We start from the raw sequence: 25,002 nt of genomic DNA, 5'->3' as shown, positions 1-25,002 counted from the left end.
CTGATGAACATAGATGCAAAAATCCTCAACAAAATACTAGCAAAGAGAATCCAACAGCACATTAAAAGGATCAAACACAGTGATCAAGTGGGGTTTATCCCAGGAATGCAAGGATCCTACAATATATGCAAATTAATCCATGTGATACACCATATTAACAAATTGAAGGAGAAAAACCATATGATTATCTCAATAGATGCAGAGAAAGCATTCAACAAAATTCAACACCCATTTATAATAAAAAACATTCAGAAAGTAGGAATAGTGGAAACTTACCTCAACATAATAAAAGCCATATAGGACAAACCCACAGCCAACATTGTCCTCAATGGTGAAAAACTGAAACCATTTCCACTAAGATCAGGAACAAGATAAGGTTGCCCACTCTCACCACTATTATTCAACATAGTTTTGGAAGTTTTAGCCATAGCAACTAGAGAAGAAAAATAAATAAAAGGAATCCAAATTGGAAAAGAAGAAGTAAAGCTGTTACCGTTTGCAGATGACATGATACTCCACATAGAGAATCCTAAAGATGCTACCAGAAAACTACTACAACTAATCAATGAATTTGGTAAAGTAGCAGGATACAAAATTAATGCACAGATATCTCCTTCATTCCTATAAACTAATGATAAAAAATCTGAAACTGAAATTAAGAATACACTCCCATTTACCATTGCAACAAAAAGAATAAAATACCTAGGAATAAACCTATCTGAGGAGACAAAGGACCTATATGCAGAAAATTATAAGACACTGAAGAAAGAAATTAAAGGCAATACAAATAGATGGAGAAATATACCATGTTCTTGGATTGGAAGCATCAACATTGTGAAAATGACTATACTACCCAAAGCAAGCTACAGATTAAATGCAATCCTCATCAAACTACCACTAGCATTTTTTACAGAACTGGGAGAAAATATTTCACAATTTGTATGGAAACACAAAAAACTCCAAAGAGCCAAAGCAATCTTGAGTAAGAAAAATGGAGCTGGAGGAATCAGGCACCCTGACTTCAGACTATACTACAAAGCTATAGTAATCCAGACAGTATGGTACTGGCACAAAAACAAAAATATACATCAATGGAGCAGGGTAGAAAGTCCAGAGATAAACCCACACACATATGGTCACCTTATCTTTGATAAAGGAGTCAAAAATATCCAGTGGAGAAAAGACAGAAACTTCAATAAGTGGTGCTGGGAACACTGGAAAGTTACATGTAAAAGAATGAAATTAGAACACTCCCTAAAACCATACACAAAAGTAAACTCAAAATGCATTAAAGACCTAACTTTAAGGCCAGACACTATCAAACTCTTAGAGGAAAACATAGGCAGAACACTCTATGACATACATGACAGCAAGATCCCTTTTGACCCACCTCCTAGAGGAATGGAAATAAAAACAAAAATAAACAAATGGGACCTAATGAAACATAAAATCTTTTGCACAGCAATGGAAAACATGAACAAGATGAGAATACAACCTTCAGAATGGGAGAAAATATTTGCAAATGAAGCAACTGACAAAGGATTAATCTCCAAAATTTACAAGCAGCTCATGTAGCTCAATATCAAAAAAATGAAAAACCCAATACAAAAATGGGCAGAGGACCTAAATAGACATTACTCCAAAGAGGATAAACAGATTGCCAACAAACACATGAAAGAATGCTCAGCATCATTAATCATGAGAGAAATGCAAATCAAAACTACATTGCGATATCATCTCACATCGGTCAGAATGGCCATCATCAAAAAATCTACAAACAATAAATGCTGGAGAGGATGTGGAGAAAAGGGAACCCTCATACACTGTTGGTGGGAATGTAAATAGATAGAGCCACTATGGAGAACAGTATGGAGGTTCCTTAAAAAACTACAAATAGAACTCCCATCCGACCCAGCAATTCCACTATTGGGCATATACCCTGAGAAAACCATAATTCAAACAGAGTCATGTACCACAATGTTCATTGCAGCTCTATTTACAATAGCAAGGACATGGAAACAACCTAAGTGTCCATTGACAGATGAATGGATAAAGAAGATGTGGCACATATATACAATAGAATATTACTCAGCCATAAAAAGAAATGAAATTAAGTTATTTGTAGTGAGGTGGATGGACCTAGAGTCTGTCATACAGAGTGAAATAAGTCAGAAAGAGATAAACAAACACCATATGCTAACACATATATATGGAATTAGAAAAAAGAAAAAATGATCTTGAAGAACCTAGTGACAAGATGGGAATAAAGATGCAGACCTACTAGAGAACGGACTTGAGGACACAGGGAGTGGGAAGGGTAAGTTGGGACAAACTGAGAGAGTTGTAGTGTATATATGTACATATATACACTACCAAATGTAAAATAGATAGCTAGTGGGAAGCAGTCACATGGCACAGGGAGATCAGCTCGGTGTTTTCTGACCAGCTAGAAGGGTGGGATAGGGAAGGTGGGAGGGAGGGAGACGCAAGAGGAAAGAGATATGGGGGTATAAGTATATGTATAGCTGATTCACTTTGTTATAAAGCAGAAATTAACACATCATTGTAAACCAATTATACTCCAATAAATATGTTTTTAAAAAAAGAAAAAAAGGGAGAAGACTCAAAACAATAGAATTAGAAATGAAAAAGGAGAAGTAACAACTGACACTGAAGAAATACAAAGCATCATGAAAGATTACTACAAGCAACTCTATGCCAATAAAATGTACAACCTGGAAGAAATGGAAAAAATTCTTAGAAAAGCACAACTTTCTGAGGTTTAACCAGGAAAAAATAAAAAAATATAAACAGATGAAAGACAAGCACTGAAATTGGGACTGTGATTTAAAATCTTCCAACAAATAAAAGCCAAGGACCAGATGGCTTCACAGGTCAATTCTATCAAACATTTAGGGAAGAGCTATCACCTGTCCTTCTTAAACTCTTCCAAAGTAGAGCAGAGGAAGGAATACTCCCCAAATTATTCTATGAGACCACCATCATCCTCTTACCAAAACCAGAAAAAGGTTTCACAAAAAAATAGTACTACAGGCCAATATCAGTGGTGAACGTAGATGCAAAAATCCTCAAAAAAATAGTAGCAAACAGAATCCAACAGCTCATTAATAGGATCATACACCATAATCATGTAGGGTTTATCCCAAGAATGCAAGGATTCTTCAATAAATGCAAATCAATCAATGTGATACACCATATTAACAAATTGAAGGAGAAAAACCATATGATCATCTCAATAGATGCAGAAAAAGCTTTTGACAAAATTCAAACACCCATTTATGTTAAAAAAAAAAAACCCTCCAGATTGTAGGTATAGAGGGAAATTACCTCAACATAATAAAGGCCATATATGACAAACCCACACCCCAAATGGTTCTTATTGGTGAAAAACTAAAACCATTTCCACTAAGATCAGGAACAAAACAAGGTTGCCCACTCTCACCAGTGTTATTAAACATAGTTTTGGAAGTTTTAGCCAGAACAATCAGAGAAGTAAAAGAAATAAAAGGAATCCAAATCGGAGAAGAAGAACTAAAGCTGTCACTGTTTGCAGATGACATGATACTATACATAGAGAATCCTAAAGATGATAAGAGAAAATTACTAGAGCTAATCAATAAATTTGGTAAAGTGGCAGGATACAAAATTAATGCACAGAAATCTCTTACATTCCAATACATTAACAATGAAAGATCAGAAAAGGAGATTAAGGGAACACCTCCATTTACCCTTGCAAGAAAAAGAATAAAACACCTAGGAATAAACCTACTTAAGGAGACAAAAGACCTGTATGCAGAAAACTATAAAACACTGATGAGAAAATTAAAGGTGATACAAACAGCTAGAGAGATATACCATGTTTTTGGGTTGGAAGAATCAACATTGTGAAAATGACTATACTATCCAAAGTAATCTACAGATTCAACTCCATCCCTATCAAACTACCAATGGTATTTTTCACAGAACTAGAACAAAAAATTTCACAATTTGTATGGAATCAGAAAAGACCCCAAATAGCCAAAGCAATCTTAAGAAAGAAAAACAGAGCTGGAGGAATCAGGCTCATGAACTGCAAACTCTACTGCAAATCTACAGTAATCAAGACGGTGTGGTAACTGGCCAAAAAACAGAAAAATAGATCAATGGAACAGGATAGAATGCCTAGAGATAAACTCATTCACATATGGTTCCCTTATCTTTGATAAATTAGGCAAGAATATCCAATGGAGAAAAGACAGCCTCTTCAATAAGTGGTGCAGGGAAAACTGGACATCTATATGTAAAAGAATGATATTAGAAGACTCCCTAACACCATACACAAAAATAAACTCAAAATGTATTAAAGACTTAAATGTAAGGCCAGACACCATCAAACTCTTAGAGGAAAACATAGGCAGAACACTCTATGACATAAATCACAGCAAGATCCTTCTTGGCTCACCTCCTAGAGAAGTGAATATAAGAACAAAAATAAAAAGATGGGGCCTAATGAAACTTAAATGCTTTTGTACAGCAAAGGAAACCATAAACAAGATGAAAAGACAATGCTCAGAATTGGAGAAAATATCTGCAAATGAAGCAGCTGACAAAGGATTAATCTCCAAAATTTACAAGCATCTGATGCAGCTCAATATCAAAAGAACATCCTAATCCAAAATTGAGCAGAAGACCTAAATAGACATTTCTCCAAAGAAGATATACAGATTGTCAACAAACACATGAAAGGATGCTCAACATCACTAATCATTAGAGATAGGCAAATCAAAACTACAATGAGGTATCATCTCACACCAGTCAGATTGGCCATCATCAAAAACTCTACAAACAATAAATGCTGTAGTGGGTGTGGAGAAAAGGGAACTCTCCTGTGCTGTTGGTTGGCATGTAAATTGATACAACCACTATGGAAAACAGTATGGAGGTTTCTTAAAAAACGAACAATAGAAGTAACATTTGACCCAGCATTCCAAGTACTGTGCAAATACCCGGAGAAAACTGTATTTCAAAAAGAGTCATGTACCACAGTGTTCATTACAGCACTATTTACAATAGCCAGGACATGGAAGCAACCTAAGAGTCCACTGACTGATGAATGGATAAAGATGTGGCACATATATACAATGGAATATTACTCAGCCATAAAAAGAAACTAAATTGAGTTATTTATAGTGAGGTGGATGGACATAGAGACTGTCATGCAGAGTGAAGTAAGTCAGAAAGAGAAAAATAAATATGGCGTGCTAACACATATATATGGAATCTAAAAAATAATGTTCTGATGAACTTAGGAGCAGGACAGGAATAATGACACAGACATAGAGAATGGACTTGCGGACACAGGGAGGGGGAAAGGTAAGCTGGGATAAAGTGAGAGAGTGTCATGGACTTATATATACTACCAAATATAAAATAGATAGCTAGTGGGAAGCAGTCGCATAGCACAGGAAGATCATCTGGGTGCTTTGTGACCACCTAGAGGAGTGGGATATGGAAGGTCAGAGGTAGACACAAGAGGGACTACATATGGGGATATACGTATATGTATAGGTGATTCAATTTCTTGTAAAGCAGAAACTTACACACCATTGTAAAGCAATTATATACCAATAAAGATGTTAAAAAAAAAAGAAAGAAGGTGGTGGAGATGAACCTGAAAAATCACAATTCTAAGAGAGACATTGACAGAGTGCCTCTTGATCATGGCACAATATGACTAAAGTGTTTTGGAACACAACATACTAAACATGTTAATGGAAGGTTTATTCACATTTGTGCAATTTTTGTTTTCATTCAGAGAAATATGATGACTTCCATATTATTTACTTAGTTAATATGTATTTACTTATTTTGATTATTCAATCCAAACTTCCTCTTCTGCAAAGATTGTTGGGAAGGGGTATTTTGTATTCTCTTTCCTCTTTCCTACTCCCTTTCCCAGCTAATATCTCCCTTTGCTTTACGTACTTCCAGATCTCTTCAGTGTTCCCCCAAACTCATGTATGTCTCCTGATGGTCTCCCAGTATCTTAAATTCACCATCTCTTAAAATAAACTTCCCTTTCCTTTTAGCTACCCTCCTGGATTTCCTGTTATTTATCCCAATTTGAGCATTTCAAAGCTTCAAATCATCATTTGTATTGCCCTCTCTCTTCTCCCAACACCCAAATAGTGCTGGTTATGTTAATTACATACTGAAATCTCTTTTAAGTCCATCCTCTATCTCCATTTTCACAAGCTTTCACCCAAAGCAGAGGAAGATGGAACTGTCTGTTACCTCCTTTTCCCTGTATTAGCACCAACCCACACTTCTTGGTTGTGTTTCTGCAGACTGCTTCTGGCTCAGAACTCTCAAATCCCAGTTTAAGCACACTTTCCTGTACACATGTCTGTCTTCGACAGGGTCTTGAGTTCCTCCTCTGTCCCTAACCAAGTGCACAGTCCTGAGCAAGTTAGTTATCTATGTCCTCAACATTTTCATCAGTAAAATGAAGAGTATCCTATTACCTATTTGAAAATAGAAGTATGGTTACCAATTAACTATTTCACTTATTCAGCAGAATGTCCTTTGAAAACTTGGAAGTGCTACACAAATTTTAGCATTGTAATATTCATTCACTGACCTACTGTTCATTGGACAATGAAGGATAATGCAATGGAAATTTAAAATACATTTCTTCCCTTAAAAATCTTGTTAGGAGGAAAATATGCATGAATGACACAACTTTATAATCATGTAAGGTGATATGTGACTGAGTGAGGCATGTGGTAGTCTCTCCATGTTACTATGATTTCCATCTTACCGCTGAAGACACTGAATTCCAGGCTGCGCTTGACTGTATATTCCCCTCTATGGATCTTGCTGACTTCTTTGTCTACCTGAGATTGCCAGAGTGTGTCCCTTCAATTTACTGTACTTCTCTATTAAACCTTGAAGAAAGTATAGTATTTGGATTGGCAAAAAAGTATATTGTTCTAGAAGGGACAATATAAATAAAGGATCAGATCTAGGGACAATAAAATTAGATGTAGGGGTCATGAACTGATTCATCTGATTGGGATAGAGAACTTGTCTAATGTGTAGTAAAAGGGAAATCAGTTTGAGAAAATAAGGAAGTGTTTTATGTATCAAGATGAGGAATGGGCACTTGATCCTCAGAAGGGAACCTTTATAATCCCTAATGCATAAGAAGGCTTTTTAAAAAAAGATGATTTAAGATTAATGTATCATTACATCACAGAATAGAATAAAGCTGGGATGGCAACTACATCTCAGCTTGTGTGTCAACATCAACCATTTGTAGCAGCTTCTTGCAACTGCCTGTTTAGAAGATTCTCAGGTTACTTTGGCTCATAGGAGGAAGTGCCTTGATTAATTAATTCTGTCTGATGTAAGCATGGGAAACTGGGTATTTTCTATCCATGGAGTAAGACCAAGACTGTCTCATAGCCGAAAAAACAATGTGAAAGTCTTACTAATTTGTTTTGAATATGGTCAAGGACAGAATTAGAGTCGCAGAAGTGAAAATGTAAAGGCAATAAAACCAAGAGTTATAGGTTTTACTAGTTAAATTGAGAGAGGAAACCAAGAACATGAGCAGTAAATGAAACCTGAGGATTTAAAGCACAGGGAAGTGAGAACAGGAGGTTGCCCCTGAAAAAGAGTGAGAGATGGGAGAACCTAGGATACTTTGGAGTGTCAGAAGAGGGGAGAGAAGGAAAATACCAGACAAATATTCTGGTCAACCAGTCCTGGCTACTATAAAAGGGCCACTGGGTGACAAAATTTCACAAGGACACAGCAAAGGTGACCGTGTCCATCAGCTACTGCTCTGTGCAAAGTGAGTCTGATCTAGTGATGCAGAGGTGAGAATGCCCTTAAAAAGTTTCCACATTAGCAGAAAAGTGAGACCCTTAAGAAATGATCATTAAATAAGTACAATACCAGTATTATACAAGCGTCCTTTGAAAGCACAATGTAGGAGAAAGTAAATTTGCTACAAGAAGTCAGAAGAGACCAGAGAAGCTAACATTTGAGCTTGCATCCATGTTGATGTGTGTCATGCAATTAATTCATATATTTATATGATATTTATTTTATTCTATTCTATATGTTATACATTTATTTAGAATACTTTACATAAATATAATAGATATTATAATATGTATTTATTATAATATGTATTTATATAAACATTCCATATGTTCTTTAGTCACAGTGCTGTTAATAAATATTTTAGTTTTTTCTGCATTTGGAAGAATTATAAACAAAGCTATTATGAACAATCTTGTATATGTTTCCAGGTACAAATATTAAGAGATTCCTTTTGTATTGTCTTTAGAAGAACAAAAATCAGTATGTCAGCTTTTCCTGTTTTTTTTTTAAGTTTATATAACGGATTTGAATTTAATGTTTTCTTTCATCTTTTTATTTTTGCCCAACTATGTTTATAAGACTCATCTAGTTTTCATTACTGTATATGTATATAGTATAATAAATATATCAAATAAAAATTCAAATGTACAAATATTCTATAGTTACATATACCTGATAAAATTTTTTTTGAAATATGAGCTGTTTCCAGATTTGTGTAGTCACAAACAATACTGTGTGAACATTCTTGTTTATGTAACTTGCTAGAATGTATAACTGGGAGTGGAATTGCTGGTCATAAGGTATGGTATCTTCAACTTTATATGATATTGCCAAACTGTTTTCCAAGGTGGTTGTAACAGTTTACACTCCCACTAGCACCGCAAGAAACTTTTTGTTGCTGTACATCCTCACCAATACTTGATATTGTCAGACTAATAAAAAATATCAATTATATATATAAATATATATAGTGTTATTTATTATGAATTTAATATACATTTCCTCAATAATTATTATAAATAACAATAGTGAATTTAAGCATACTCTCATATGTTTATTGGTATATTTGAAAATGTCTCATTTTGTGAAATGCCTGTTCATGTCTCTTGCCCATTTTCCTAACAGGCCATCTGCCATTTTTACTCCTTGATATGCTGGGGATTGCAATTCTTTCTCCATTTTATTTGTTACACCTGTCTCCTTTTACTCTGGCTTATCTTTTTATGCTTTATATGATGCCTTTGGTAAACAAAAGCTCTTGATAATAATCTAGATAATTTTAATGATAATATTTAACATTTCTTATATATATTCTCCTATATTTTCTTCTAAATTTAGAATTTGTCTACCACTCCTAGGACTTTGATCCAGTTGGTACTGATTTGGGGTATGGTATGAGATAAAGTTCTAATTTCATTCATTATGGATACATGATTGTCTCATCATTGTATATTAACAAGACTGTCTTTTACTCACTGCTCTGCAGTGCCACATTTGTCACAAATAAAACACCAATATATGTGAGATTTTTTTTCCTCACTTCTGTGCTCTCTACTCTGTCCTATTGATCTGTTTACTTATCTCTGAACCAGTACCACACTGCACTGATAATTAGGGCTTTATAATACATCTATACATACATAGGAAAACATGCTCTCCCACTTGTTCATATATTTCAACAGTTGTGCCTATTCTTGGCCATTTGACTTTTTGTACAAAATTTAGAATGAGCTTGTCAATTGCCATTAAAATGTCCTATTGGAATTTTAACTGTAATTCAATTTATATCTATAAATAAATTTAAGCACTGACATCTTTTCAATATTGTACATTCTGATCAGTGGACATTGTATTTCTTTCCATTTTTACAAAAAAATACCATTAATTTGTGTTTCAGGTATTCTTAATGCCTCATAATAAAGTTTTACACCTTCATCTTTTGTAGGTTTATACATCTTAAATTCATTTCTAAAAGATTAGGAGGATGAGCGGGAAGAAGAAGAAAGGAAGGAGGAAGGGGGAGGACAGAATAGGAGAGAGAAAAGAGAAAGAAGGAGGAAGAGAGAAAAAAAGAGAGGAGGATGGAGTAGGTAAAGAGGAGGGAGACAGAGAAGAGAATGGGAGGAGGGAGAAAGAGAAGGTGGAGAGGGGAGGGAGGATGTAGATCAGGAGGAGAGAGGGAGGACAGAAGTAGGAGGCAGAGAGGGAGAAGAAGGGGAGAAGATTTCATTCTCTGGTCTATATTCAAGTCAGAACACTTAGTTTTTTTTTAAGCTAACTCACCATTGCAAATGCCATTGGATAGAGAATTGAGCAATGTGTTTTGTTCACACTGAAATGAAAACAAATATAAAGAAGAATAACATTATAAAAATTCATTTCTGTCCCTGAAAAAGAACATCATTCTTTTCTCCATAAATAACAAAGAAAACTAGTCTCCAATAATTATTTTTCCTAGCGTTTTTTCAGAATGATAAATACAACAAACTAAAATAATAAAATAACTAGTTCTAAGTTTATGTTAGCTCAGTAGATAATTTAAATTATCAAGTCAGACTATCTTCTTTAGAACGTTTTCTGCAAGATTAAGTTTGTTTTGATATTTGATCAGGAATCGAACATTTGTACGTGTTTTTCATTGTAGCGTATCCAATCAGAAATTAACTTCATTAACACAGCACTCTCAAAGAGAGACCATCAACCATATATTTCATATTATATTAGCTGTTCGCTTAATATGATAAAGTCTAGGTCCATCCATGTTGCTGCAAATGGCATTATTTTATTCTTTTTTATGGCTGAGTAATGTGAAGTAAGCCAGACAGAGACAAATATCATATGATATCACTTATATTTGGAATCTAAAAAATAATGATACAAATGAATTTATTTACAAAGCAGAAACAGACTCATAGACATAGAAAACAAGTGTATGGTTACCAATAGGGAAAGCATGGGGGAAGGATAAATTAGGATTTTGGGATTAACATATACACACTGCTATATATGAAGTATATAACGAACAAGGACCTACTGTGTAGCACAGGGAACTGTACTCAATATTTTGTAATAACCTGTAAGTGAAAATAATCTGGAAAAAAAGATACATATGTTTGTATAACTGAATCACTTTGTTGTAACCTGAAACTAACACAATATTGTAAATCAACCATACTCCAATAAAAATAATTTTTTTAAAGTTAGCTGTTCATCTGAAGCTCCATGAAAATGTCCAAGAAAAACACTCCTGATTTATGGAAATGCTGGAGAATGAAAATGACTCTATATCCTACAATTAAACTTCTTTGAAATTAAAAATAATTAATGCCTCTAAAATTATAACATGCTATGTACTTCTCAAAAATGTGTTATTGTTATTACTGTTAATGATGATAGCAATTGTTATTTCTTGAGTACTTACTATATACCAAGAACTTTACATTAATCATTTAATCCTCAGAATAATCCTATGAAGTTACTGATCTCATTTTTCATCTGAAAGTTGGAAAATTTCTGAATTTGGAAGACTTCTAAAGATTGAAATGGTTAAATAATTTGACCAAAGTCACAAAGCTAGTAAGAACTGAGTTAAAACCTGAGCTCATGTCTTTCCATTCTGCACCTCATGCTTCAAACTTCTGCATTATATTGCTTTTCCCATGAAATCAGATTTCATCTTAGAGGGTGACCACAAAACATCTATTTCCCTTCTTAATCCCAGTGGTTCAGCTTATATGTTTTAAGTCTGATTCTGACAGTTATCCAATAATTTTCACAAGGTTATTTTACATTTCTAAGTCTCAACCTTCCTTTTTTGTAACATTCAGGTAAAGTCAGTTACATCATGGGGTTGATGACAATTAAGTTAAATAGCCCATTTAAAGGGACTTGCCCTTGAGAGACAGTCAACAAATGTGCTTCCTTTCCCTCCTCTTAAAATACCTTGTCTAAAATCTCTCCTGCAGAAGAATTTTAAATCAGATACTCCACCCTCGAGAAGGTGGAGAATGACTCCACACTCCTTAAGTACAGGCTGCACATAGTGACTTGCTTTCAAGGACTACAGCATGGAAAGGGGGAAAAAGTAACTTTACAGTGAAGAAACTTGACAAATACTATCTTGATCCAGGTGATCAAGGTCAACATCAACAGTGATAAATCATGTTTATATTATGTACCCTTGAAACAATGTGATGAAAATGGCACTTCACCTCTATAGTTTTCCTCCTGAAAACCCATATCTCCAGTCCTACCATGAGAAAAATAAGAGATAATTCCACCATAGGGGCATTCTACAAAGTACCTGACCGGTACTACTCAAAACTGTCAAGGCCATCAAAAAAGGGAAAGTCTAAGAAACTATCACAGCCAAGAGAACCTAAGGAGACAGGACAACTAAATGTAATGTAATATCCTGGTTGGAATTCTGGAGCAGTAAAAGGACATTAGGTAAAACTAAGTAAATCTGAATAAAGCATGGACTTTAATTGATAATATACCCATATTGGTTGATCGATTATAATAAATATGTCACACTAATACAAGAAGTTAATAATAGAGGAAACTGTGTGTGGTGTGGGATATATAGGAACTCTCTCTACTAAATTCTCAATTTTTCTCTATAAATCTAAAACTAAAGTCTACTTTAAAAAAAACCTTGTCTGAGCAAAAGAAAATTTTAGATAAACAGCAGATTGAAACTTCTCTTTAAAGTGAGACCACAAAATGGTGATAATATTATAGTGAATATCTGTAGCCTATATAATAATGAGCACGAATCCATCAAACACTAGCAGCCTGAGATCCTTCTTAAGCTTCTGCATTCAGGGAGATATTTAATAGTGATATATAGGAAGTATGGCAGTATAATGATATAGAAGTATATCATTACATAACCTAACAGGGGATTCTTTTTCAGTTTATGTTTTGAATAGGATGCAAATCTTCCTGCTCTGGAATGTTTTAAATGCCCTTCCATCAGTACTATCTGTTGAAAATGTAGCTGTCAGAGAAGAGAAGATCAAGTCCCTGGCAGAGTACTCCAGTTCAAGGCACAACTATAGACTGCTATGTTCAGCCTGATAAAGGGAGGCAAAGCTGCAGCAGAGATTAATTGATGCAGACTTGTTACTCCAAAACTGAACTTACAATAAGTGCATAGTGCTTAAAATAAGTAGATATCCTAGGCAGACAGTATGTGACAAGGACAATATGAGATGCCCAAAAGAGCATCCATGCTCAAGACTATCCTTTTAAGCATTCTGAAAAAAAGTTTACCCCAGGTTCCTCTGAGAGGAGGAATTACAGAGTGCCATCTGAATCCTTGGTGTGTCCTTTAAAATTCATAATATACAATTATACATACAATATTTTCTTTATTATCATTAGAGTAGAGCTCAGTTTCAACAAATTATTTCTCATTATCATAAAGTTCTGAGTTAAAGAATCCTTTTGGGTGCCATTACATAGCAATAACCTAGATTCAATAAACTATTTGATTTTTAGACTCAACTTTCTAAAGTCCAAAGTAGGTAAAATCATATATGTAGAACCTCCTCACAGAAGACTGTGTTAATGAGATTTGTTTCTAAGGTATACTACAAGGTAAACACATGCCGATTTGCAATTTCTGAAAACAACTTGGAGCAACCTTAATCTTGCAGGAAAACATTCTAAGGAAAACACTATTGACTATCAGTAAATAATTTGTTATAAAAATCTTCATGTCAGGTACTCTACTAGAAATGATAAAGCCCACAAACTAGTATATCATTTCAATAAGTAAATTTAAATTTTGGTAAAATAAGACCACAACTTCTTGTGGGTTAATTAGGTTATTTGACACTCTAGACAGATTTTCCCACAATACTGTTACACATGGTGGTTATGAGCTTAACGTCAGCCACAAGAACCTACCTCTCTCATAATACAGTTTAACACTCTGTAAGGTATAGAATGGCTCTCTGATTAAAAATAGGCCTAATATATAACTTGAACAATTAGGAATATATCTCCCCCTTTGGTGTAAGAGCAAGTTCTTCTCACCCCAAAATCACAAGTGGTAGTTCCTAATATTCCAATGAAAGTGACATCCTAAAGATCACGGTGAGAGGTAAAGAATGTCTGGAGATATATAGACAGGGCCAGCTTCATGGGCTTGAGTCCTGTGCAGTCACACAGGCCTCCACGCTTAGAAGAGTCTCTCATTTGGCTTAATGCTCTGTTGTCAACATTTTGAAATTCCTAACAATTGTTGTACAAGGAATTTCACATTTTCATTTTGAACTGTGCCCAGCAAATTTCATATCTGATCTTGTATTTAGGACCTCTGTTGTGTGGATCACTATGAGGCCCAGAGGCAGAAGCATGAAGCTGCAGAGACAAGAATGTGGAATTAGCTTCTGAGACACAGAAGTGGAAGGGCCAAGGTCTCCTATGCATCTGACTGACTGGGAGATAGTATATGCTCAAGGATACAAGAGAAAAAAGAGATCTTTATTATCTAAAATAGTCAAGAAATGCTTCGTTGAGAGGGCATTATTTGCACTCAATCAAACTAATAATACTAGCTAAGATTTTATAGTATTGAGTAGGCCAGGCAGTATTCTAATTTATTTGTGTATATTAACTCATTAATCATCTCTACTACTGATTAGGAAACTGAAACAGAAAAGATTAAATAACTTGGTTAGGGTCCCACTTTTCCTAAGTGGCTCACCCAGGCAGCTTAGATCCAAAGTCCATGCTCTTAACATTGCAGAGGGCTTAAAGATTCAAATGATTACAGATAGCTCATTCACATGAACTCATCCTGATGCACATTTGATTTGCTATCTGGGTTAATTGAGACAATTTATGGAGATAAAGAATGATGGCATTTTAAAATAATGTTATAATGATGGCAACAGTTTATACTTCTCTGAGTCATTTACCATATTCTCTTTTAGAGGTAGATCTAACTCTCCTTTCTCTTGGTAAAAAGATCCTTTGATTTAAGTGATTTGTCTTATTTATTCTTCTCAGGGTTATAGCACTTAGTACACATGTCCATTAGATATATGCTGAATTAATGAGTAAGTGAACAACTGAACAAATGAATGAACAAAAGTGATTACCTAAAAGCTAACTACAAGAGCCAAATAAAAAAGTATAATACAATATAAGGTTTTGTGAGGGAAGAGGTCTCTAAACACTTTTATAACGTATTATATTTACATGATAACATTTTTGGGGCATCACGATATAAGGTTATCTGTAGCATTATATTGTAATCATGAAAGAGTTGACCTTACCTTGGTGATTTCATCAAGTGGCTGATTGCTGGCATTTTCTTTTTGGATTATGTTCATTAGATCAGTATGAAACTTCTTTACATTCAGAAAAACAAGTGGGTTGTTTATTGAGATAATTTTCACCTGCTGCAGCGTTTCCTTTTACAAGCAAAAGAAAGGAATAGATTCAGAGTTCTGAATGAAATAAATCCTACAATGAATCGAAATCCTACAAGTCCAAATGCCACTCATTTATGGAAGCAATCTCCTGGCTGATGTTTTCATTAAAATTTCTTTGGAAAATTTAATATACTATCCTACTTCTCAAGAAAAATATGTACTTCCTCTTTATTAAGAAACATTAGTAACCATGAGATAAGTCTGCAGCTTTTCAGAAAAATGGCCCTTATTCCTACTATTTGGGTTTTGGGGAGGCAACAGCCTAGACTATCCAAAGAGTATCATGAAGACTTATCCTCCTAAAAGTACCTCTTCCACTCAGTCTAGAAATTTAAAATTCCTTTACCTAGCCATCAGTATTTTTAAAAATAAAAATATGTCCTAAAGGGTCATTGTCAATCATTTACCTCATAATGACATAGTCTTCCTTACGCTGGAATATAACCTTACAAGTGACTGATAGTCCTAATTGAGAGAAAGAAACCAAGAGGTATTATTAGGAAGGTAATTTCACTTTGGGCAGGCCTAGATTATATTGGATTTAGGATGTAGGCAAGACATGAGGAAATGGGGAAGGAAAAATTTCAATACAAAAGGTGTCTGCTTTGGCCATTTGCCCAGGTCTTCCTGACAATACTGTCTTCTCCATGACCTTTGGGGCAGGGGTCTGTCTTAGAAACTGAGAGGATGGTAAGTTCTATGAAATGATAACTCCTTACCAATTAAATAAAGCAATATTCCTTCAGACTTTAGTACTCACATAGAGGAGGAGACACATACAGGCAGAGATCGAAAGATAAAAGAAAATATCAGATACGTGAATTTGGACAATTAGTTTAATGTCTCTTAGCTTCCTTGTTTTTTAAAGTAGGTAATTTTTTAAAACAATTCATCATTTAATAAGTCTGAATTCATTTTTACCACATGGTATTGTACATGGTCAGCTGTTGAAACAGATTTCTTTTAAACAGATCTTAGTTTTTAAAAAGTCATAGGTACTGTGAGTCCTGTATAAACTGGTGGATAGTAAGTTAGTTCCTTTGTTTTGACTTATAAGCCTCAATTTCACCACAGAATAAAGAATGTAGGCCAAAGAAAGCATAATCGGTCACTCATATAGAACAGTATTATTTCTATAATTTGAAGCTTTCTGAATGGATGGGTTCAAGTCTGATATAACTATAAAAAGATTACTTAATGAAAAGATTATATGGAAATCATACAAAATGTTATTAACTTTAATCGATAGCTTAAACAGCATTATGTTACTAATTGCTATTCAAACTCAAAAACCTGTTTTTGAATCCCCATGAAGGCAGCAGGGGTACACAACCATGCCACCTTGTACTTAGGGGAGTGTCAATATATATTTCAACAGAAACTTTGGCTTTAGGAAAGAGTCACAAACTTTAAAATAATGGTTTTAATTGTCATTTTAAGTATACCACAGGGGAAAGTGTGCTTTAATTAAATATATATACCAGTGATGCTGGTAAGGTTGAAAGTTACTCCTAATTTTGATAGCTATAAAAACTAGTTTGTACATGACAAGACAATGAGAGAAAAACAAGCAATTTCTTTGAAACAAACAAACAAACAAAAAAGTTCACAGTGTTTTGTATCCAACAGTATGCATTTTATGACAATAACATACAGATTGAGCACACTAGGTCTCTATATCCTAAAGAAAATAAGCATTTACATTATTCATGGGCTGTACTGAATTTTAAAAATAAGATCAACTATACACTCACCCCTTACACAGGATAAACTGTCCTGGGCTGTATAGCTTTAGCACCATCACTAAAGTTGTTTGCAAAAGGAACAGAGAACCAAACAAAACAAAACATTTTTTCCTTGGGAGTGGAGAGTCTTTCATTTGCTGTTATAACCAGAAAATACCATTCATTAAGTCAAAAATGGAAGGGGGGAGGCCCATAAACACTATTTGAGCAAGCTGACCAATATACATTTCAGTTTTAAAAATGAAGGGCATATAGTATATGTTACAAGTCTCAAGTAGGCAGTGTCAAAATGATATCTATTTCTTTGCTTGCTTTGTGATCATACCCCTTGGAGGTGTTATGGGTCTCATGGTATTTGGTTTCTTTTTCTCTGCAGGCTTTAAAATCTGAAAAGAACACATTAGTGTTTCATCCACACAAATCATGGCACCTGCATTGTCAAACCCTCCACAACAACTGGGTGCAGAAAACAGAGTGACCAATTGTCTCTTTGTAAAAAATTTATATCCATCTTCAACCACCTGATAGGCTCTACATATAAGATCCAAATCATACTTATGGAGAAATTTTGCAACCACTTCTGTACCAAATGTGAAGGACATGCCTCTGTCATTTTCAACCCAGCCTAAGACATCTTTATCAGGGTCAGACCACAAAAGATCACAAAGAAGACCTTGATCTGGTACATCAACTGGTCGAATAATTCACTGAATCTGCTCCATAGACTGAAGATCCTGGTGTTAAACCTCCATGACAGCAGAATATTTTCTCATCCATGAGGGCTGCTATCGGTAAAAGTTAAAGCAGTCTTTGAAAGTATTCCATAGTTTAATGTTGTATATTCTTTTACATTCATCATAAAATCCATAAATTCTATTGATGCTGGCACATTCGTGATTTTCTCTGAGAAGAAAAAAATTCTCGGGTATTTGGTTTTGTAAGGCAATAAGAGGCAGATAGTCTCCAATGACTGCTATCCCCTGTTCACGTGGTCCCCAACAAACAGGTAATCACTTTCTGGTGGGAAAACACCGTACTCAAAAAGTCGAAGCAAATCATAGTATTGCCCATGGATATCACCACATATTTTGAGTGGTGCTTCAAGTTCTAGTAGGATAGGATGACTTTGGAAGATCTCTCCGAACTTTAAGCAAAGTCCTCTGATTTCGTTCTCCTGTAGCTGGGCATTCTTACCAGGCTTGGACCCTCTCACTTTCAGCAGCCATTGGATGATACTGTTGATGTTCAGTTTATATCTTCCATTAGGTTCCCACCGCCGACCCTCCCGCAGAGGCAACAACTACGGCTCGCGCCTTGGGATTCACGCCTCCTTTCCCTCACCACCAGCACAGACATGGTGGAGACAGCGGTGGCAGGATCTCCCTGTTTCCTCCTTCTCTCCCCACTGGAACCACGAGAGCTAACGTAGGTAAATTTTTAAGCTAGATAATGTCAAAAAGTTTCTATAGCTACACAACTGTTTAAACTCTAGAAAGTGAGAAGATTTGCTACAAATAAACAATTCAAGAAAACAAAAACGCTTAAGTCACCAAATTAACTTTTAATCAAGAGGAAACCTCTTATAAGCCAAAAATAAAACAATTATTTGGCCTGTCAGGTTTAGTCATGACAAAGACCCACATCTTAAATTGACTCACTAATCACACCATATGTTTGTGTCAATATGCTTTAAGATAACATACTTTCTAAAGATATGTATTTATTAAGGATCAGAGACTCAAATGGGGCAAGAAAAGAAATTCTCAATCGAGTTGAATTCACTGAGTGCGGAGGGGTCTTCCAAATTGAGAATGAGTGTTTCATGTGAAGAAGGGGTGGGAGCGTGCATAAACAGAAGGGGGGAGTGACAGATCACCACTACTCTTGAAGTTAGCCAAAAATTCCACCTAAGAGTTCATATTCAAATCTTAATCTATCTTAGTGTTTTCCCTCTTAGTTTTTTGTTTGTTTGTTTTTTGTTTTTTTTAGTACGCGGGACTCTCACCGTTGTGGCCTCTCCCGTTGCGGAGCACAGGCTCCGGACGCACAGGCTCAGCGGCCATGGCTCACGGGCCCAGCTGCTCCGCGGCATGTGGGATCTTCCCAGACTGGGGCACGAACCTGTGTCCCCTGCATCGGCAGGCGGACTCTCAACCACTGTGCCACCAGGGAAGCCCTCCCTCTTAGTTTTGATACAAAACATTAAATAACTAGTGAGGTGTAATATTCTAATAAAATTAAGATTTCCATGTGACACAGTTATTATTGAGGTAGGTGGCTAGACTGGAACAAATCAAGTTTTAAAGACATGGAGAAATTTCAGCACTATCATCTTCCTACAAATCCCCTCATTCACTTCCTCACATAATTAGCTTGAGAAGGTATGAATTAGGTCGAATTTATTAACCAGTTATCTTTAAACTGAAAAATACCAAACTTGAATTCTGTTTCAAAGCTAAGAATGTCAAGGCTATGGTACATGGCTGTACGTGTGGGGTGGATACACTGAGGACTTTAGATGCCTGAGTCAGTCTGGGACTTTGCATGAGCATTAAATTCCCATGGAAAATTTAAAGGAAGAAAAGAAAGGGATAGGAAAGGAAGGTAGCATTGGTGGAAAACTTGAGCCTGGGACACCTTCAAAGTCTTTGAACTCCAATAGCTTTCTATGAAGCAAATCTCTCCATACTTGTTAAAAAACACAAGCCATTTCCCTAGGTGTCACAGAAGGACTCCTGTTGCTACTTTCTACTTTCAGTCTACTCAGAAATACCCTGACACTGATCCTTCTGATAGGAGGCCAGTTCTCTCTGTTCTGAGGGCAATCATGAGGTACAAGTAAAAATGAAAAATAAAGAAAAAAAATGATAGTGAAACATTTCAAAGCAGGTTCAAAGTGAGGCCAAATTTGTAATTGACAATGTCAAGTTGACATTTTCTTTCTTCACTTTAAACTTGTTTGGGTCATCCTTCAGAACAAGAAGCTAGAACTCAAACATAACTGGCCTGCCTAAACATGAATTGAGTGAGACAATTTATATGTTGTTTCCTTAAAAAGGTGTACCCTGTGCAAGAAACAAATCCTAGTGGCATCAATTACCCTCTGCTAATAAAACAGAAGGTCACTGATTGTGTTAACAAATACCATGACCCCACTTTACTTTATTCCCTTCCCTATTCCCTATCTTCCTCCATCATTTTATTTGGAATAGACTATTAGTTTAGTTTGACTGTTTTTAGTTTGACTATGTTATGTCAACTTAATAATGGAAAAGAGGTTTCCAAATACCTGAACTAGTCTGGACCATGATTGTTCTGTGAACTGTACATCTATGAACCATGCTATCCTCTTATCTGCATGCTGATACAAGATTTGTGTTGTTGTTCTCTTGATTTGTTGCATGTTAATTGCTATATATATGGTGGTTACACATATCACTGAAAGTTCAAACTAATCAAAAATAGAATTATCATTTTTAAAGTAGTAATTATCTGCTTTTATGATACCTTGAATCTATCTGACTTACAAAAATTATTAACTGCACAAAGGAAAAGGAAACTAAACTTACATCATCCATTTCTGTCTTCACTTTAAATTCCATTTCTTTCATATTTTTTATACTCAGAGTCTTTGCTCTAGAATTGAGGCAGATATAAAATACAATGTCATTTCCAAATTACTACATTAACCATGAAGAAATAAAAAGGATAAGCCATTTTATTTTAACAATTAGAACATATTTAGAATGGTTTAGATGCTATATCCCATTTGTTCATAAGACACTGGTAAATGTGTATCTCTCTGGGATCCTCAGAAACAGAGACACCTAAATAGAGATTTTAAAATGTAATTTATCTCATCTGGGCTCCCAGCTACTATATCTTCAAGCTAAAGAGGTGGATTGATAAAGGAGAGCAAAAAGGGAGAAGGCTAGAAAGTATACGGTATTTAAGAAAATCTTGTTTTAGGGTAAAGGAAGTAAAGAGGGAATCAATGGCAAGATCGGACCACGTAACAATGAATCGATATATAGAGACTTCATAAATATAGAATCTATAGAGGTAAAACTTAAATTTTTTAAGAATATATTATTTCAAAAAGAATTTCAAGGGAAGGATGAGAAATGAATAGAAGCATTATTGGATGATGAATATCGGGAAACAGAAAAAGAATTGATCAAAATATGGAATGGTTTACAGATGTACAGTAAAAAACAAAAAGAATGTGTTCTTTAATAAATTATCTAGAAAAAGTAGCTAAATTAATAAAGCTTCTGAAAAAATAAATTTTTGAGATTATTTAACTTTTCAAATGATTACATTGTTATATGGTTTGTGTCTCATTAAATACTATATCCATTCACTTAAAAAATAGCTCTGTGATGCACTGTATAGCTGTTGGGTTAAGTTATTTACTTTAATGGATTTTATATATTCTATTTTATAGTTCTGACAAAATATTTCTCCTCATTAAGACCAGTGTTGTTATATATCACATGTAGATAAAAACTTCTATATAAATAAAACATGAGAGTGTAATACTATCTATTCCACAGAAATAAAAGTAACTGGCAACAGTATATTTGCTGCTGTGTCAGAATAAACAGCATTTAAATGAGATCTTACCTTGGGAAACGACCAATCACAATAGCTATGGTACACACAACACCAAACAGCAGCCCCACATTGGCAGCAAAGCATATTGTAAATATATATGTACTGACCCATATGCCCTGAAAGAGAAACAGGAAACAAGATATGGGTCCTTTGTATTCTCATCTTTCTCGTGATTGCTAAATTCCTCACAATCTTGTTCTCTACCATTTCTGTGATGAAATCTCTCAGCAAGAATATATTACTCAAGGAGTGGTAAACAGAAGCCCAGGAACACAGAAACAAATCCAGGCCCCAGCGGACTCCCAGTGACAGCAGTTAAGGGAAAGGCAAAGGGAAATGGTGCATTCTTTTTATATAAATGCTGCCAACCCTTAGTTCAATCCCCAACAAACTGTCTATTTAAGATCTGTAAATAGTTGGCTGATTTGCTTTGTTCAAAAGCATTCTATAATTTCCTACTGTTTTCTCATTTGGTGTAATAATATTACAAACAAGTGTTTGTAGATTTTTGGTCATTCTCAGTAATATTCTGTTTTCTGGGATTGCTATAAAAAGAACTAAGGTAGCTTATTGCTATTGATACATAGGACTCTCAAAGCCTATTGTTAAAATGACTGACTCTAACAGCACGACCAAAGCCACTTTTAGACCAACCACTATAAAAATAGTGATACTTTTATTTGCAAGCGGTCACTTCTTGTGAAATTGTGAAAGCTAAAAACTCAAGGCCAACTTAGTTCTTGGGAATATTTCAAAAGATTGCAAGAAAATTCTATTTCTCCTTTAATTGGGATTCCAACAATATTGCAGTTTTGTCTACCACCTGAAATTACAATTTGCAACAGGATACTGTATTATATTGGCAATTCTAAGTTTATTTCTGGCAAAAATAGCTTTAAAAGGAAAATAATTTGTGAAATCCAGAAAGTTATATTTTCTAAACACAAAATTCTGCATTTAGCAAATAGTAGACCAACAAAATTTTCAAACTCTCTCTTTTCTCCCAAATTACCTGCATTACTTTATGCAAGTAATTCTAAGTTGATTTATTTCTGTCCCAATAGCTGTACTACCATTTTAAAACATTTTTAACAACATAATTCAATTCCATATGCTAATGAAAGATAAATTTCTCTATAATCTGAAAACAGCACAGATTCTTGGAGGGGTATAGTTTTTTTTTTAAGATGTTGGGGATAGGAGTTTATTAATTAATTTATTTATTTTTGCTGTGTTGGATCTTCGTTTCTGTGTGAGGGCTTTCTCTAGTTGTGGCAAGCAGAGGCCACTCTTCATCGTTGTGCACGGGCTTCTCACTATCGCGACCTCTCTTGTTGCGGAGCACAGGCTCCAGATGCGCAGGCTCAGTAGTTGTGGCTCACGGGCCTAGTTGCTCCGCGGCATTTGGGATCCTCCCAGACCAGGGCTCAAACCCGTGTCCCCTTCATTAGCAGGCAGATTCTCAACCATTGCGCCACCAGGGAAGCCCCTAAAAGGTATTTTTTAACTTGAAATTTTTTACTTCTCCTTTGTCTGTATTATTTATCTACACTGAGCTTGAGTGGTTCTTAATGTTGAGCTATTTTCAAAAGCTAAGCCCTTGGAAGAAAATGGACAGATTTTTATCTGTAAAATTCCTTTTTGGTATAGAAGAAACAAACATTTGGGAATAAACAAGAAACTATATTTTAAGTATTCTCATGTTAAGATCCATCACCTACAAATGTAATGCTGTTAGCACTTATTATTACACCATCCTGTCATCTAATAGGTTAGACACTGAGATGTTTTTTCTCTATTCAGGTGAATGGAGAGTCATTTGAATCTTCTATTTGTACACAGTGCGTTTTTTCCTTCCCAACTTATTACACCAGACTTGATTGTATACAAAATAAGGCTGCAAATTTTTTATCATTACTTCAACTTGCCATGATTGCTCTGTTTCTCACTCATCCCCTAATGCTTACCGAACCTGCCTGGGTGTGGCAGAATAAGACCTCACCAAAAGCTTTATAAGTCCTATTCCTCCTGGCCAACCTCCATGATTCAATATAGCATGGGGAACTGAGGATCCTTGTCCCTGCCATTTAAAAAAACACTGAGCCTGGAGGTCATGATTCATGACAGCGACCAAAAATGTTGGTACCATCTGGTTCTATTTTTAAAGCGAATTTACTCTCCCACAATATCATCTATTGTAAGCTGGGCTTATAATGCTTAGTTATTTTCCAGGGCTACATTTATAACTTTGAAATAAATATCAAATAGAAATTAGTAACATAGACAAGTAAATAGTTCCACTGGTTAGAATAAGTCCCAACACTATTCTCTAACCATTCCTATTAAAGATCCAAATCCTAGATGTCATAGCTATAAGGCATTGGGTTCTTGAAACCCTTTTTTTTTCCTAAACTCTATTTTTTTTTTTGCATTATGCATTCTTACTTGATCTCCTCCCTATTTGGCACTCACAGTCCCTAAACATAAGATAACCCCAAAGTTGGCCTCAAGTAGGGAACACATAAACTCTCCCTTCTATAGAAAATGTATCAGTGTAAAACACAGTTCAGCAGCTACTCAATCACTTCACTTCTCTGCTCCATCTGTTACCCTGCTTTGGTGATTGATCCATATTATTAAATTTCTGTAGGTCTTAATTCTATCTCTACTGTTCAGTTCCTCAAACGTTCTAAGTCCATCAGTAAGGCTTCCATTTTGGATCCCTATTTCCTCATTATCTCAAAGAGGGTGTTGATCTACAACTCAAAGTAGAATTATTATTAAACTGTAAAAAAATTAAAGAGATAAAAATTTCTAATTTTTCTTTTTTTTAAACATCTTTATTGGAGTATAATTGCTTTACAATGTTGTGTTAGTTTCTGCTTTATAACAAAGTGAATCAGCACAAAGCACTGAGCTGATCTCCCTGTGCTATGCAGCTGCTTTCCACTAGCTACCTATTTTACATTTGGTAGTGTATATATGTCCATGGCACTCTTTCACTTCATCCCAGTTTACCCTTCCCCCTCCCTGTGTCCTAAAGCCCATTCTCTACATCTGTGTCTTTATTCCTGTCCTGCCCCTAGGTTCTTCAGAAGCTTTCTTTTTTTTTTAGATTCCATATGTGTTAGCATACGGTACTTGTTTTTCTCTTTCTGACTTACTTCACTCTGTATGACAAACTCTAGGTCCATCCACCTCACTACAAAAAACTCAATTTCATTTCTTTTTGTAGCTGAGTAATATTCCATTGTGTATATGTGCCACATTTTCTTTCTCCATTCATCTGTGATGAC

General features: G+C 35.1%; 1 protein-coding gene and 1 pseudogene across 2 annotated transcripts in view; both read right to left on the bottom strand.

Annotated features, from left to right (window-relative positions):
* The window catches only part of SLC26A7 (solute carrier family 26 member 7), a 177,658-nt gene that overhangs the window by 22,569 nt on the left and 130,087 nt on the right, over positions 1-25,002 (bottom strand). For both annotated transcript variants that reach the window (XM_059043462.2, XM_059043463.2), the window contains exons 11-14: positions 21,716-21,822; positions 20,659-20,725; positions 15,186-15,323; positions 10,177-10,225 (exon numbers count right to left, since the gene is read on the bottom strand). In XM_059043462.2, the coding sequence (XP_058899445.1) occupies positions 10,177-10,225; positions 15,186-15,323; positions 20,659-20,725; positions 21,716-21,822 (361 nt within the window). The remainder of the gene's footprint in view (positions 1-10,176; positions 10,226-15,185; positions 15,324-20,658; positions 20,726-21,715; positions 21,823-25,002) is intronic.
* LOC131744180 (serine/threonine-protein phosphatase PP1-gamma catalytic subunit B-like) lies at positions 16,453-20,492 on the bottom strand (annotated as a pseudogene).

The sequence above is a fragment of the Kogia breviceps genome, chromosome 17, assembly GCF_026419965.1.
Source record: "Kogia breviceps isolate mKogBre1 chromosome 17, mKogBre1 haplotype 1, whole genome shotgun sequence".
NCBI classification, from domain to species: Eukaryota; Metazoa; Chordata; class Mammalia; order Artiodactyla; family Physeteridae; genus Kogia; species Kogia breviceps.
The sequence above is the reverse complement of the archived record's forward strand: the minus strand, read 5'-3'. Positions and strand labels throughout refer to the sequence as shown.